This window comes from Protopterus annectens, chromosome 1.part0 (assembly GCF_019279795.1).
Source record: "Protopterus annectens isolate FY-2018-M chromosome 1.part0, PAN1.0, whole genome shotgun sequence".
Taxonomy (NCBI): Eukaryota; Metazoa; Chordata; order Ceratodontiformes; family Protopteridae; genus Protopterus; species Protopterus annectens.
In genome coordinates, this window is record NC_056725.1 from 646,153,313 (window position 1) to 646,169,896 (window position 16,584).

General features: G+C 38.2%; 1 protein-coding gene across 2 annotated transcripts in view; it reads left to right on the plus strand.

The window, feature by feature from the left end:
* Positions 1–16,584, plus strand: part of TFB2M (transcription factor B2, mitochondrial) — a 433,306-nt gene that overhangs the window by 229,241 nt on the left and 187,481 nt on the right. For both annotated transcript variants that reach the window (XM_044061929.1, XM_044061932.1), the window contains one exon: positions 5,426–5,515. In XM_044061929.1, the coding sequence (XP_043917864.1) occupies positions 5,426–5,515 (90 nt within the window). The remainder of the gene's footprint in view (positions 1–5,425; positions 5,516–16,584) is intronic.

A 16,584-nucleotide genomic window follows, 5' to 3' on the forward strand; every position in this document is an offset into this window, starting at 1 on the left:
AAAACAAACCTCCCCCTTATCAGGCTTCATAATATGCAAAGATCTGTCACTCATCAGAGACTTTAACAGGGCTTGCTCTTCCTTGGAAAGATTTTGATTCCAAGATGTATGCCTACATTTATCCAGCTTATAAAAGTTGGCCATACAAGCCTTTTCCAAAGAGTGAACTAAAGGATGTAAAACTGGGTTAAAGGTACTCTTCTTGTGAGTAATGTCCCTTTTGGGTGCCTTTCATCTTCAGAAAAATGTATTGCCAAATTAAGTTCTATGGTGAAGAGTTTTAATTATTAAATTGCATCCACCACATCAAACTTTTTACTGGGAATAAATGTAAAGCCCTTTTCAAATAACTTGAAGTGATTTAAGGTGACATTCAAGTGGCTGTAATTAAAAATGTGGAAATCGTTATAAGGGATCAGCAACCCACTATGTTCTGAAATTAGACTTTCATGACTCGCAGGAGAATCAAAAGTTGCTAATTGTTCCAACTGCTTCCTCTTCCCCAACCTTTCCCTGTCTTGTTCCTTCTCCATCCCTGCTGATTGTTTCCCCTTATGTCAGGTAGCTTATTCACTATCCTTTCTGACCTCCATAGCTCGGGGTGTTTCCCCTTCTGTGAGGTAGCTTGTTCGCTGTCCTTTCGGACCTCCATAGCTCTGGGTACTCGAAAGGGCTACATTATTCTCTACATTACTTTTTGCTCCTACATCCCCCTCCTTTTTATCCATACAGGGGTGGCCAGGTATTATTAACCTTGTTGTTCTTTTGCCTAAAGGATATGCCTTTTTAGTGGTATATTGATTGATGTCCCTAAAAAGTTTCTTTTCTTAACATTTGTGTTATCACAATACTTGTCAACTTTCACAAAAAGCTTATCATACAAAACTGTACATGTAAGAAGTAATGTAGCCCCTCACATTCTTCAAGAAGGTCTGTCCTGACTAACAAATGGTGCCAAAGCAATGGTCTTAAAATCAGTGCTAAGAAATGCATAATTGTACTTTTGATAGTTCAGCCATCCTGGCTAATTACCGTCACAGTGTTGAAGAAATCCCTTTATGTTGCCCATCTTATAAGTAAGGGCATGACATGTTGGTCAAAAGAGGTTATTATCCCATTATACATGTTGGTCAAAAGAGGTTATTATCCCATTATACTCCTCCATTATCAGACCAGTCATAGGCCTTCTGTATGGACCAGACCAGGCATATGCAGCAACTAGAGTGACCAGAGGCTCTTTAAAAAAAGAAAACAAGGTGTGACAATCCTGCCTTGTGTAGAGCACCTTAAAGCTCTTTCCTTCTACTCTCACTCCTAAAGTTTGCAAAGGGTATATTGTGCCTGGCTTACAAGGCATCTACAAACCCTACACTTTTGAATCTCTTGCATATTCATAAGTCAGAGTGTGACGTTCCCCACTCTGAGTCAGTAATCAGGGAGCCTGACTCCTCACCACTGGCACTAGAGGGGGACATTCACTTGGAAGAAAAATGGATACACCCAGTATTTCCAGATGCAGCTCTCAGCACTAAGCATAATTTTCCTTAAGAACACACATGGAATGCACTCAGTCCAGGCTCTGGATTTCTCTTTCTCCTTCCAGGTCCCCAGTAAGACTTCCCACTGGCACAGCTATAGAGCTGAGACCTCAGCCTAGTGTCCAAGCCAAGTTTTCCAACACCCTCTCTGTGAAACCAGTGCTTCATATCCCTGCACCAAACAGCTGACACGCACACTTTGAGATTTGATTTTCTCTCTGTCATATACACACACACCCACCCACCCCTGGGAAAGGCTGGCACAGATTTACTAGCTATGCTTCCTTCTACGTAGACTGTAAGGTAGTTACACTGCCACCGAAAAGCCAGCTACTCTGAGGCTGTTGCAAAGGTACCCAATTGTACTGAGTGAAATTAATATTAATACAAATAGTAGTTTGACGAACAGCAAGGCTTTCAGGAGTAGCCAGAGCTGACACCAAATACACACACACACCACACGTGTGTGTGTGTGTGTGTGTGTGTGTGTGTGTGTGTGTGTGAGTGTATATATATATATATATATATATATATATATATTATGTGTGTGTATAATATATGAAGTGCTCTCTCAGATTACAACTTCTGGTTCCCATGCCCCCCCCCCCCCAACGTGGCTAGAAGCTGTCAAGATTTAGCACATATGTATCAACACAGACACACACACACACCTGCTGCAGCGCTAAGAACTGCTGCAGCTCCTGGAAGTTATAAAACAATTTCAAACCTCTACCCTTCCAGGGTAGCAATTAGTTCACCCCAAAGGTGATACAGAAGCCTTCCTAGTACAGACTTCTTTTCTCTGGCTGCTTTGAGAACTGTACGATACAGTCTTTATGGCCTAAGCCAGGTAATTTTAATTTCAAACTACTTTCAAAGTTAGGTGCATTGAGATTAATCTCTTCTCTTCCAGTATCCTCTGTTAAAGCATATACACTTAATCAGTTACAGTAATGCATGTGTATTTTGTTTTTTCTGTCCAGCAGGGCACACTGTTGGTACATTTCTAGCACAAGCATCTATAAAAATCAATTTGATATAGAAATATAATTCTTTACAAAATTCCAACTTGCTTTGCTGGCATATGTTACACATCCACTGCCCTACTTCTCTTGGTGTAGTTGGCAATACCTCACATTGTCGCACAGAGTGCCAGAAATACAAGGTCTAGGGACCTGAATGTTTTCTGTGACTTAAACCGAACATGCTGGAGAGACAGATATGTTTCCTAGAGACTGCCTATCCTATGGAACAGGCTTCCCATCCATGTGAAGCCGAGTTTGTCTATTACCCAGTTTAAGCACCGCCTAGACCACTGGGTGGGAAATAAAAAATTTACACTGGGCCTGGCACTGTGTCCTTTAAGGACAGAGGTAGCTTATAAATACCTTGCCCCTCAATACCCTATTTGGGTAAAGGACATCATTATTCTTTCAAGAAAATTTGGCTAGCCTTAGAAAGCCCCCCTCCCCCCTCGGGTCATTAGCCTAGTAACAGTTTATGAATCTGTAATAAGTCACCCTTAATTTTTCCATCACGAATGTTAACCTCAGCAACAAACTGGTTGATAAGCCTCATTACATTAAGTAAATGCTTACATTAATTCAAAGCCATGTTGGTTAAACATCTTGACCAGTTCTTAATCAAAACAGAATTCTTAACAATCCCATTAGGAAATGTATAAAACCTTAGTCCTTCAGAACAATCCTTAAATGTAAACAAACCTTGAGGTAAATATTGTCCATTTGTAGTCCCCGTAATTTAAAAAGCTTTTTTTCAAATCCAGAAATAATAGCTTCCAATGAAAAAAAAATTCCCAATTTTCATTGACCTTTGATCTCAAGATAACATTAGCACAGGAATAACCCTTGTTTAACCACTTGCTAAAGTCATCTCGAGAAGTTTCCACCCTCAATTCATGTTAGAACAAGTGGAATCTATACAGCTGAAACAAACAAAATGTTCAGTACCTTTGGTTATGTCCACACCTGAAGCTGTAGCAGTAGAAGCCGCATCTTTCATCACTCCACTATTACTAGACATTCCATCTTTACAAGCAATTTCAGCTGAGAGTTAAGGGTCACATACGTGCATTCACTGGAATAGTCTCCACCATTACTTGAGATACCATCAACACACCCACTACTAGGAATATTGAAATTATCAAAGACCGCACAAATAAGTTGGTAAGTTTGCTCTCCATCATTGATCATAACTGGTGCAGAAACCTGGGAGGTAAGATCAGTAAGTTTGGTTAATTCCCTTTTCCTGGAAATTTCAGCGCAGAAACTTTCAATGTCTGCTTGATTCCCCTGCGTGGTGAACACTACTTTACTTCCTCTTTAGCTTTCCATTCATCTGGAAACAAACAGCGCAAATAGAATGCTAATAATTTTAAACAAAGCACCGGTGCACAAACCAAACTATTAACCATCCAGAAAGTGTACACGTTGAATCCTTGGCAAGGAAATCCAAAACCAGAATGTCGCCTTTAAATACTTTTATTATAAAAAAAATAAATAAATGTCAGAAAAAAACAGTTTAACACTTTTCAACAGTCAGTGATCAAAAACAGACTTCATCAGAACTGAGTAATTCAATGTCTTCATATTTGAATACTATTCACCAACCCATACTTAAAGAAACAAAGGATAATTTAATTGTGTTAATAAAAATAAGTCTTAAAAGTTGTACTAACGAGTAAATACATAATTGTAACCTTGTTAACAGGAACAGTTTAGACTCATCTAATTTAGCAGCCTGCAATTTTAAAACTAGAATAATAGAAGTGTGTTCATTTAGGCCTGGTAGGGTAGTGGCATTCAACCTTAGTTGCCAAAACAACTCCTTATACTTCAATCTCATCTCCTAGGTGCCACCTTTCTAAAATACTAAACAAAAACTTAGTAAGATTCATATATTGCTCACTGTGTTTTAACAGAGCATTGTTGGAATTTTTCTTTTCACATCTTAACAATGTTCATAAATTCACTTTCTAAAAGTTCTTTCTGTTTTACCTACATAAAAACAATGGCATTTGGAACATATTGCAATATGTATTAAGCCTTTACTTCCACAGTGCCGTTTGTAACTTCAAAATGGAGCTAAAAAATTAACATGTTCTTTTACCAAAATACTGGCACACTGATTAAAATGTTCACGTTTACAGGTATCTGCCATTTTCCCTCATATTGTTTTTCCATCCTTTTCTTTTTTGCAATAAAGCTTTCAAATCACTCACCATTTTGTAATCAAACTTGGAGTACTTGCCCACACATTTGTGAACTAAATTGTTGACCCTAAAATATTCCTATTACTTTTAATGATGCCCTTCATATGGGTGGAATCTTTGTTAAATTATAAAATGACCGCTTTTTCAAAATTCATATCCTCCCTGAGTTAACAACTGGGGATTTAAATGGTCTAAAATCAAAGAGGTTTAAACCAAATGTCCCTTGCTTTTGTCACTTCCTTAATCCCCTCCACCAATTTTTTTGGGTACCCACTGTAGTAAAAACATCCTTTTTAGTTTCTGTTTGTCTTTGCAATAAACGTCTTTACTAGAAACCATACATGCTAACCTTATAAAGTGGCCATAAATAATACCTTTCTTGAAGGACATAGGATGAAACTATTATAAGTATTACTAAAAGTATGTTTCCTATATACCAGTACCTGGTCAGTTTATCTAGGTGTGGTTTGCATGCATTAGAGTTGTTCAATAAGTAAGAATGAATTTGCCAAGATGTACATGAGTTTAGTCCCATTTTGAGTTCTGCTTTGTCTGACTGGAGAAATTACATTACTTGTTAAAAATACATTGTTTGAAATAGTCATGGAGTTTAGAGGGAAAATCTAAATTCTTCAGTTTTTTTCTTTTTTTACAGAAACTAATAGCACAACCTGGATATATAAAGAACTACCGTGCACTGAGTGTACTCTGGCAGATTGCTTGTGAAATAGAACTTTTGCACAAGGTAAGTACCCAGATGCTGATACACTAATACATTTGTTGAAATTCCTACTACACTGACTTCATTACAGTGAAGCACCATTAGAGCTGGTACTGAAGTAGTCTAACCGTGTATGTATAGACTGCAAATACATGTTTGGATGTTAGTGCAGTTGGTGCACAAGTATCGTTGTCTAAAGGGAACTGAAAGTCATATCTGAAAAATTTTGACATACAAGTTTACATTAGGGGGTGATACTGTTCTGGTTGGTTTGCCATCATTTAGATGAGACACCAAATCAATGTTGTTCTTACCAGTCCAAGTTCTGGTGCAAACCTGTCCATTGCACAGATGATGATAAAGAACTCTAAGCTGTAAACAAAGAGGAAGGCATTTTTTGTTGCATGACTTCAGTATGACAAGTACTATCTGTTGCAAAAACCGCAGCTAAATGAACAGCTTGAGCATAAGTGGTAATGTTTTATACATGGAAAAATCCAAACCCCACTGGTTAAAATCTTGTCATTCATGCTGGGGATGTTTAGGAGCAGGGAAGTATGCTTTTTTTGTTTTATTCTTTTGAGGAATGTCTGCACTAAACACCTTAGGTGGTTCACACCCTTGCTTAAATTTAACTAACATAGTAGGAATCTTCTTCCAGACAAGTATCTCCAGAATCCTCCTCAGACCCTGAAATGATCAGACAAGGTTCCCCTCAACATCCATAATGGATGTCTGCAGAGCCTCCGAGGACAGGGAGAAGTTCCTGACTGCCTCTGATATGGTTGCAGCAGAGGAATCCAGTGTAACAACTGGGTGATCCTCTGAGCTTTCACCAGCGTTGAGAGAGAAATGTCTTGGGGAGGTGGGACAGCAGCTGAATCAGACTTGACTCTTGGCCTTTTACTTGGCAGGTGGAAAGCTTCTTCCATAGCACCCTGCACCAACAGTTTAAGATGTTGGTTCTCCAGGTAAATGGACAAGGATGAGAGGCGGCTGCTAGTGTCTTACTGACAAACATTTGGCAGGTAGAACATTTTGTATGGTCGTGAGAAGCACCCAAACATTAAAACTGCTTGTGACTATCCTTATGGAGAATCTGCCTCCCCCACTGACATTTTCCTGTTCTGGATGACGTGTAAACCCACAAAACTAAGACAGGAAGAAAATAAGAAGAAACCCCAACAAGGGGCTCTTATCTGAAACACAGCTCAGTAACCAGCACAGAAGGAGCATTCAAATCAGTAGTCAGTGGTTATGTTCGGACTGGCAGCAAATTAGTTCTGAGATATGTATGTCCATATGTCACCTTTATGTCCTATGCCTTGTGCAGGGAGCATGTGTGTTCCATATGATGTCTATGAAATCTTAGTTGCCAGAGTTTTGGATACCCTTGGCAGGAATCCTTTCAGTAAAGAATATTGCAACAGTGAAGAGAAGGACATCTGCTGTTATGGTAAGATTTTGCACACCTTTACTTTTTCCCATCAGTATTACATTGCAAACAATTCAGACTTGAACATTTTCTGTAACTCTTCACAATATTTTATATTGTGTAAAGCACACAGGTTAGATACACAGTGTCTTGCATTTTTGTTCAGCTAGATTGATGCTGTTACTTGACTGCAAGCATTTCCTTTCTAGATGTTTTGAGATTTTACAAAAAAAGTGACTATGAGGTCCATTACAGTGTAACAGCTGTCAGTGTTTTTCAAGCTTATGTCGCCATGTTAGTAGCATTTTTGTCCATCATTTAAGGTTTTTGCTAATGTGTTGTATTTTTAATTTACTTGGTGTTGTCAGTATTGATGTAAAACTAGAAATGTATGTTTTTCTAATAACAGTAATATCTGCAATATAGTGCATTTGGTGTAGACTGTGACCATGTAGCCTGCTGTCTTACACTGACACTTTCCATGATGCCCAATCTGATTTTCTTTTAAATTCCAGTTTTCCAACTCCCTGTTATCTACAATCTAATAAACAAACCAAATGACTGTCCATCTTTAGCCAAGTGTGTGCAACGTTTCAACCCACCTAGAAACTTGTCTTCTGACAGAGACCTACATATATGATGTATCCAAACCTGATAAACTACAGGCTCTTCCTTGTACTGCCATCAGGTGTCAAAAATCGGAAACTGCACTCCCCTAGCACTGAGACGGGACTGCTCACTAAAGTGAAACTACAGCTAATGTCTCACTTACTCAACTCCTGGCACTGTAGATATGCTACACCAGATTAGCACATCAGTCTTCTTCAACCTCATTACTTAACTTCCTTCCATAACAACCCCCTACTTGCACTGTATCACATTCTGTCTCCCTGCTTTTGTTATACTACTTCACCCTCAGTTACCTTTGTCTTCTATTTTTCAACTCTCATCATTGTACCTGTTGTGAAATGTATTGCTTTCTGTTGAAAACTGTAACAATAGTATTGTCTGTTTATTTTATGAAATTTGAAGTGCAGTTCTCACTCTTCCGAAAATTGGTGTAAAGACTATTTAATAGTACTGCTTTTCAAATGTTAGTGTCACTGAATATTACTATTATGTATACATTGGAGTGTTTCTTCCTGGGCTTCCTCGGAAAATGGGTCCTGAGCCCAGTCGGACTTTCTCGGTAAATAAAAACAATAAATAAAACAATAAGAAAGGAAAAATAGTTGATTAATGATTACATAGTAGAGATAAGTGATGAATTGAAACATTTAACAAGAAAGTAAAGAAAAACAATAACCGTGAAAGAAAAACATCCAAAGATTAGGACATGTTAAAGGTTTTTTTTTTAGAGGATATTGGATATTTAAAAAAATCCTTCAAGGAGGATCATTGTAACAATAAATCATAATACTTTGATTTACCCCTCTTCAGTATTCTTGAGTCCTCTCAAGATTTTTCCCTGCAGAGATCAGTGCTGCTGTCATCCTTGCAAACATTCATTCTGATGCAGATGATACAAGATTTCTATATGTAGCCAGTGTTGCTGTATTATTTTTGAGTTGCCCTTGCCATCTGAGTACTACTGTTTCTTCAGTTTCTCATGGGAGAAAAATCATCTACACTGTAGTTTTCTTCAAGAAAGACACAATTCTTCCCAACATCATAGAAGGTAAGGGTATTTTTTTCTCATAATTGTGTCCGTAGTTTTTACCATAGCGAATATTGTCTAAATATTGTCACAGCCAGTATTTTTCTGTTTAGTGCTTCACCATAAAAGTTAGTCTTGTGAAATCTTTTTTAAGGTTTAAAAGACTGCTAGACAAAACCGTTTGACAGAACCCTTGCCTTTGCTAAGAAACACTTGAAATCTCTATAGTAAAAAGTTAAAGATAAAAAGGGTTAAACATGCAAAGAAAAGACTGGCACAAAAATGTAATGAGAGAAAGGAGTAGATGAAGTAAAGGATAAATAATGTATATCAGAAAAGGTTAAGTGTTGGGACGCTCTTTTCAATTCCAGTAAGAAACGTAACCTCCACAAGATCACCAGTGGAAGGTTCTTCCAATTTAATGACACCCAAAATGACTCAGAAGTAGGTCTGCAAAGAACCACCACTAAGCCTTCACTGCAATCCCTAAAGGTTAAAACTGTACCTTGAGGTATTTTTCAGAGCTATCCAAAATAAGTTTTGCAATTACAAGAGACTGACGATCTGGTGGTGTTAGAAGTGGGTAAATCAGAAGCTGTTGTAACAGAAGAGGCCTTACCCAGTTCGTAGCCATGTAATAGCTTTTGGATTATACTGTTTGTCTGTGGATATTTTAACATTGCCCACAGAAAAACCAAGAGGCAGCATGGAACTCTGTAGGTCTCTCTTCCAGATTAGTGTATACCCACCTTAAGAATGCAAACCTTAACCTGCACTGATGGAGGTCCAAGAGGGCAAAATAAAGCATAAGCTTCTCTCCTGCATCTTTCAAGGTAGAGAACAATATTTACATCTTAAGAGAAACATGAACAAAGCTCCTCTCCTAATCTTTCAAGGAAGAGAGAGATTATTAACACAACCCTGAGTAAGTTATCACTGTAGTTATACTCAGACCCATCAGAGGTGTTTTATTTGGCCATTGTAGGTTTATTTACATGCATTTGTTGACTGGGTAGGCTGGCTGGTCAGTATCAGCCACAACTTGGGCTTACAGAGCAATTAGGAGAACTTAGTCGTGGAGGTAATACAAGTAGATAAGTTACACAGAATATTGTGTCAAAGCATTGCAGTAAAATAACATTTCATAATCCATCATATCAGTGCATCTGCATCTGTGCATAGTATTTACAGTGACATGTAAGGAAAATATTTACTCTATTTACAATATATATATATATATATATATATATATATATATATATGCGTAGAAGCCAACCAAACCCAAAGTATATATATAGAGAAACGGGGGTAGGAACCAAAGAGGTGAGAGTCAAAGAAGTCCTGCGATGGGAGAAAGGTTTTTCAACTACCCCAAAGGCAGAGTGACCAGGAGAAGTAAAAATTAACCTCACCGTAGCCGAAGATCTCAGCTCAGCTGATTGTCCACCACTCCCAGATCTCCACTCCAAGGACAGAGTCTAACCCAAGCTGTCCAGAGCCACAGCTCCAAAGGAAAAAGATGGCTCCGAAAACCTCCAAGTTGAAGTCACCCACCTGGATCTGGCACCAACGCTTCAGCTCCAAGACTCATCCTGCTCAGTGGGTATCTGCACCAAACAGGTCAGGGAAACAATCTGACTCAAAGAAGAAGGTGGTATCTTCAGATCTGACACTTCAACTCTCAGGTCCAATGGCTGCAAAACTACAGGTGAGACAGGAGAAGGAGTCAACAATTGTGTGCAAAGCTGGTTGAAGGCTCATGGATCCGATGGGAGATGGAGATCATAAAACCACCATCTGGCTCTGTGTTCTAAGGAATTTCATCATCAACATAGCCACATCTGCTCCAGAAAGATTTCGGGAGGACCTGATAAAAGAAGAGGTGGAGGGAGGATAAGACAGTTTCCTATGAGTGTCTTGTAAAAAGGGAGATCTGAGCCTAGGCGACACTGTCTCCAGAGAAAAACAGGGACTCTGGATCCAAGGAGATTGACTGCCTGCTCAGACACTAACTTTAGGAGGTGACTTCAGAATTGGATCAGATCTTGGAGATTGAGCAGGAGAATGCTTCCTATACTATCTGAGCTGCAAAGATTTCTGCTTTTTCGATGGAGTTAGAGCCCCTGAAGTAGAGAAAGAAGCAGGCAAAAGGCCCTTCAAGACCAAATTATTACGTCTGTCACTGATTGCCCACAAGTTAAATCCAGCACAGATTTGACAAGGCACTTCTAAATGGAAAGGGCCTAAACAATAAATGCACTCCCTTGTGGGCATCAGAATTAGGTATCTTATGCCCACAGAAAATGGGCATTTTAAACTAGGTAGGCTTCTCAGCCACATTAACAATAAACCAGATTCTAATACCTATTTTTTTGTTTTAAACAGAAAGAAGGTTTACCAACAATGATAACAAAGATTATCTTAGAAAGTAAGGTAAAGAAAGAAAAGGCCAATACCAACAATGGTAAAAAGAAATACCCTAAAAAAGTATAAGAAAAAAACTACCAGGAGTAAAGTGAGGAAGGGTTATCTAAAGAAGTGATTTACTAAAAGGAGAAAGAGACATACTATTTTTTTACTCACAAAACCTATCAAAGGCAAGCCACAGCTTGAGAGAACGCAATCACGACCAAATCGTTAAAAGTGGCAAATGAGATCTGAGGTAAAGCAGCAGTAAGGGGCATTATGGGTATAGGTAGGAGCTGGAGAGTCAGATCCAAGAATCTAAAAGAAAACATCGGAGTCAGATCAAAGACTCATCCATTGAGGAATTAATGAAAACGCCAACATCAGATCTAGCTGATACACTAAAGAAATTCTTTCTTGATGAAGGGCAAGAGAGGAAAAGATAAGTTCAGGGGGGTGACAGTGGTGTGCCAAAAGATACTTGAGGTACCACTGATTCTTACTCGTATGGAGTCTGGCAAATGGCACTTTTTGTACAGTTGAAGCCATATACCTTAGAGCTCTCAATACCTCTCTTGCTAATACCAATTCTAGGAAGAGGTGAGACTAAGTAAGCAAATAAAAAATGCAGCTTGCCTTAAGGAAGAAAAACCATCGTGGAAACAGTGTTGAGATGGTAGTCTAGAAATATAAGGCTCAGAGATGGAAGTAGAACAGACTTTCAAGGTTACTGTAAAACCCAGATGAAGAAAAAATCCAGATGAGATCTGAAAGGAATATTTAATTTAAAGAAGGCTGATCATTGGAATTCTTATCAAAAAAGGCACGTGTGTCTTCCACTCCTTTTATCTTCACAGACTGACTTTTTTTTCAGTGAATGAAACTTTACATTCCAATTGTGTGACATCAGCAGCAACTTCAAGATTATTTAGTTTATCAAGAATTAGCTGTAACTTTTGTGATGGAGATGCTGTTAATTGGGAAACAGCTGCACTTTTTTCAAGATTACAAGTTGTATATTCAACTCAAGTCACTCTGACCTGGACCACTACCTGTAGCACAAGAAAGGAAGCATTCAATAATTCCTTGGATTTAACTCACTATACTCTCTTACACTAACATTGTTTCAGTCATGGATTCAGTAGTGTTAGTCAAACTATGATTATCCTAAGTATTACTTACAGATCCATTATCACTACTGCAAAGAATAGGCTTACTTCCACTTGTAACAGCTGTGTTTTATTGTTTCAACGACACTGCAGTGTTGTCTAAGCTCAGGTGTTTAACTGCAATGCAAGATGATAGGATCAAGATTTCATTCTTCACATTTGTTAGCCGTAAAGAAAGAGCTCTAATATTTCTGACTCCTGGAATAATACCTCATGTTAAAGCTTTTCTTTGTTTTTACTGAGAAGAGTAGTTTTTTTTTTCCTTGAGTTTGGACATCCTCAGCAAACTCAACTCAACAGCAGTCAAAGCAAGCATCATCTCAGGAGATGTATAAATTGCGTCATGCATTGGGATTCCTCCCCATCCATGAACAACCAATTTCTACTGCTTCCCATCTATACATAACCTTTAACTTACAAGTTAGTAGTCCATTATTCTACTTTATGCTGTCCTCAACCTAAAAATAACTCATCTCAGACTCTTCTGCTCTCCAGCTGTATCTGGCTCACTGACATGATTTCTTATAGCATTCCAAATAAATACTGACTAAATTCACAGGCAGTCTTAAGCATTAAAATGGAAATGCAGATTAAACTTCTCCATTAATTTACTTACCTATATGAATAAAGGCAATACAACATATATAACAAGTCTGCCTACGAAAAACACTACACTCGCTAATAAACTTTATCACTTTGCAATGAAATTCCTTAAAGAAGGTGATAGCCATACCAATCCCAATCCCAGCACTAGCCAACTCAACATCATCTCAAACTTGCTACAAAGAATGAAGGACCTTAAAACAGCCTGTGTCAATACATGTGTGACGACCGTGCCCTGGCCCAGCAATGAAGGAGCCTCAATCCTCACCACTAACACCAGGGAGGTCATCTCACAGAAGAGGAAAGGATAACTAATACACACAGAAAAGTACAATTTCCCTTAAGTGCACACAGCAATCACAGTCAGTCTGGGGAGCTGGTTGCTGCCTTGCTCTCCAGGTCCCCAATAAGACTCCCCACTGGCACAGCTATAGGGTCCAGATCTCAGCCTAGCTAGCAAGCTAACCTCCAGTACCCTCTATGTCCAACCAGTCCTTCATTTCCCTGCCCAGGTAGCCGACACACACCCACACTTTGAGATAAGTACTTATACAACTTCACAGACACTCCTGGGAAAGGCTGACACAGATTCTCCAGCTGTGCCCCTTTACCCAGACTATACGATAGTAATTTCTGCCACCTCCAGCTAATAATTATCAGCTACCCAAAGGCCCTTAAAAGGGTGTCCAATTATTACTGAGTAATATTATTATCCAATTGGTAATGTGACTATTTAGTCTAAGGCTTATTAGAGTGACTTATTACGATGACCTCTATAAATATGCAATGTACTCTAGAGCCTATCATCTCTACACAAACCAGCCACAGGTAAAGGTTTGAAAATATTTAATAATAAATAATTAAAAACACAAGACAATACTACTACACCACAGTGATATCTAAGAGTTCAGAGATCACACAGAAATGTAAAATAATACAGTAGGACAGGTCTGATGTCAAAGAAAAACACAGTCTAACTTTCTAATATTTAGCTAATCTTAAGAGAAAACACAGTGCTATAATCCTACTTACATATATAAAGAGCATAAGCAGTGCTGGGGTTGATGGTCCAAGACAAAAATGCTACAGTCTCTCTCTCTCAACAATAGTTTTTAAACTCACTAAATAACAGCTCTGCTAAGGCCCTCCCAAATTACATCATTTTGACACTTAGGTTTTCCCAGTATTCACATTACATCATTTTGACACTTAGTCTGAAGTTCCCAGGCAAATAAACTGCATTATTTAGCAAGCTAACACCTGCTCAGGAAACTACAACAATAATAGGCATTTCACATGTATACTCTAACAATTACTCCTTAAGTTAAGACAATAGAAAGAATGTGTTCAGCTAGCCACTTCGGCACCACTTTTTAGATAATTGTAACTTCAAAGAACATTTGAAATGCTTGGCTTGGTTTTCCTTACAGCAGATGGCAATGTTGCAACAATCTTGAAGTTCACATTTTAACGTGTTTTCTTTCATTTAAGAACACAAGCCTGTATTTTACATTTATTTATACAAATGATAGAATTGTGTATCGAACTCTATTTGACTAGGCTGGCAGCCTTCGCCCATCTTTCCCCAATCTTCACAACATGCAGCATTAATTCAAATGAACAATTGAAACCTGGCTTTCTGTAGATCATCCTTATATCATAGCAACTCCAGAACCTTGGATGGAGGACAACTCCTGCCGCTCAATGTGTAATTACACACAGCTTGTAAATCATCAACCACGTGGAGTTATACTACCATTTAAACAAAACACCTCTCACATCACAAAAACTGCCAAATGCAGTCTTGTCAGTGATTTGGCACCTACCTAGATATCATGTCAGTTTAAATTAGGAAATCACACAGTATAGCCTCTCCCTCTGTCTGTATACTTGTGTATGTCCAATTGGCTGTGTGTGCGTGTGTGTGTGTGGGTATATATATATATATATATATATATATATATATATATATATATATATATATATATACATATACACACACAGACACAGACGTGTGTGTGTGTGTGTGTGTATGTATATGTATATATATATATATATATATATATATATATATATATATATGGATCTATGTTGATCCATCGAATTTGTTTCATCGAAACATAACTTTCGCGAAAGTGCACTGTCGAAAATGCACTTTTGTGAAACACAAAATATCAAGAAAAAAAATAAAAAGAATAATACACACAAAACACTAAACATTTATGCAGGGGGGCAAGCCCCCCTGCACCTCCCACGTGGGGGGCTGTGCCCTCCACATCCCCCCGCTTAAATATACTAACTCCGAGATCGGACTACAGTGGGGAAAAGGATATAGTCCCTTATCCCAACTGTAATGCGATATGGCAAATCAGCTTTCGCAAAAGTGCACTTTCAGTGTAGTGCACTGTCGCAGAAGTGGACTTGACCTTCTGTCTGTCGATGAAGTGTACTTTCGCCAAACAGGAGACGACCCGTGTGTGTGTGTATATATATATATATATATATATATATATATATATATATATATATATATATATATATATATATATATATATATATATATTTATGCGCATATATGGTTTCACTTCATAATACTGAAATATCACAATACTGAAACTCAGAACACTGAAACCAAATACTGAATGTTCAAAATCCTGAAAACTCAAAATACTGAAAACACACAGCATACATATAACTGAGTTTAAACAATATAAATCATATTACTTTCCACCACGTATAAGCAGGGGGGCAAGCACTCCTGCACCCGTCAAGTTGGGGGGCTGCGTCCCCTGCTACTTAAATATATCACCTCCAAGACTGCACTTCACTACACTAAGTGCAATCTTGGAGTTGATGTATTTAAGTAGCAGGGGGTGTGGGGAGCACAGCCCCCCACATGGGGGGTGCAGGAGGACTTGCCCCCTACTTATATTTGAAGGAATGTAATTATTTTTTTGTTGTTTACAGTCAGTATATGTATCTTATCTGTTTTCAGTACTTTGACATTCAGGATTCTGAGTTTAAGATTTTGATTTTCAGTATTTTGAGCTTCCATATTATGAAGTTTTCTCATTTTCAGTGTTTTGATATTTCAGTATTATGAAGTGAAACTAAAAAAATATATACATGTATATGTATATATATATATATATATATATATATTCGTGTGTGTGCGTGCGCACACAAATCTATAATGCACTTAGCCCTGAAAGCAAACTTTTACACAAAATGGTACAGCAGTATAATCTTAAACTAGTGAAGACACCTACTAGACCCAACCCACAAACAAGAAGAGAGTCCACACTTGAACTTATAATCATTATTAAACATAGGTACTTTAGTAGGTCAGATACACTAAGCTATTTCCGTGACCACTACCCCATAACTACTACTTGATCTATCAAAACATCAAAAATGCCACCACAAATGGACAATGACAGATTTTCCTGAACAAAAAAGCATGATGTCCAACACTACTCTCACAACTGTTGCCAGAACATACTTTTACAATGGACCCAAACTCTGCCTTAACTCCATATCTCTACCCTCTCAGCAACCCAAGATGACTTCTTCCCAGCTACCAGTTGTAGGCCCAGGGGACATTCCTATCCACGGCTTAACTTAGCCATCTTAAACAAGAGGAGAGAGAGAAACCAGGTGTGGAGAGCATGGAAATAAGATCCAGCCATCACCTGCATGAAATTTACTTTGCCCAAAGAAAAGCAACCAAAAGAGCTGCAAACAGAACTAAGGACTCACATGTAAGCTTTCTTATTAAAACCAAAATTGTATGGAAAGAAATTAAATCTCTCACAGAATAATT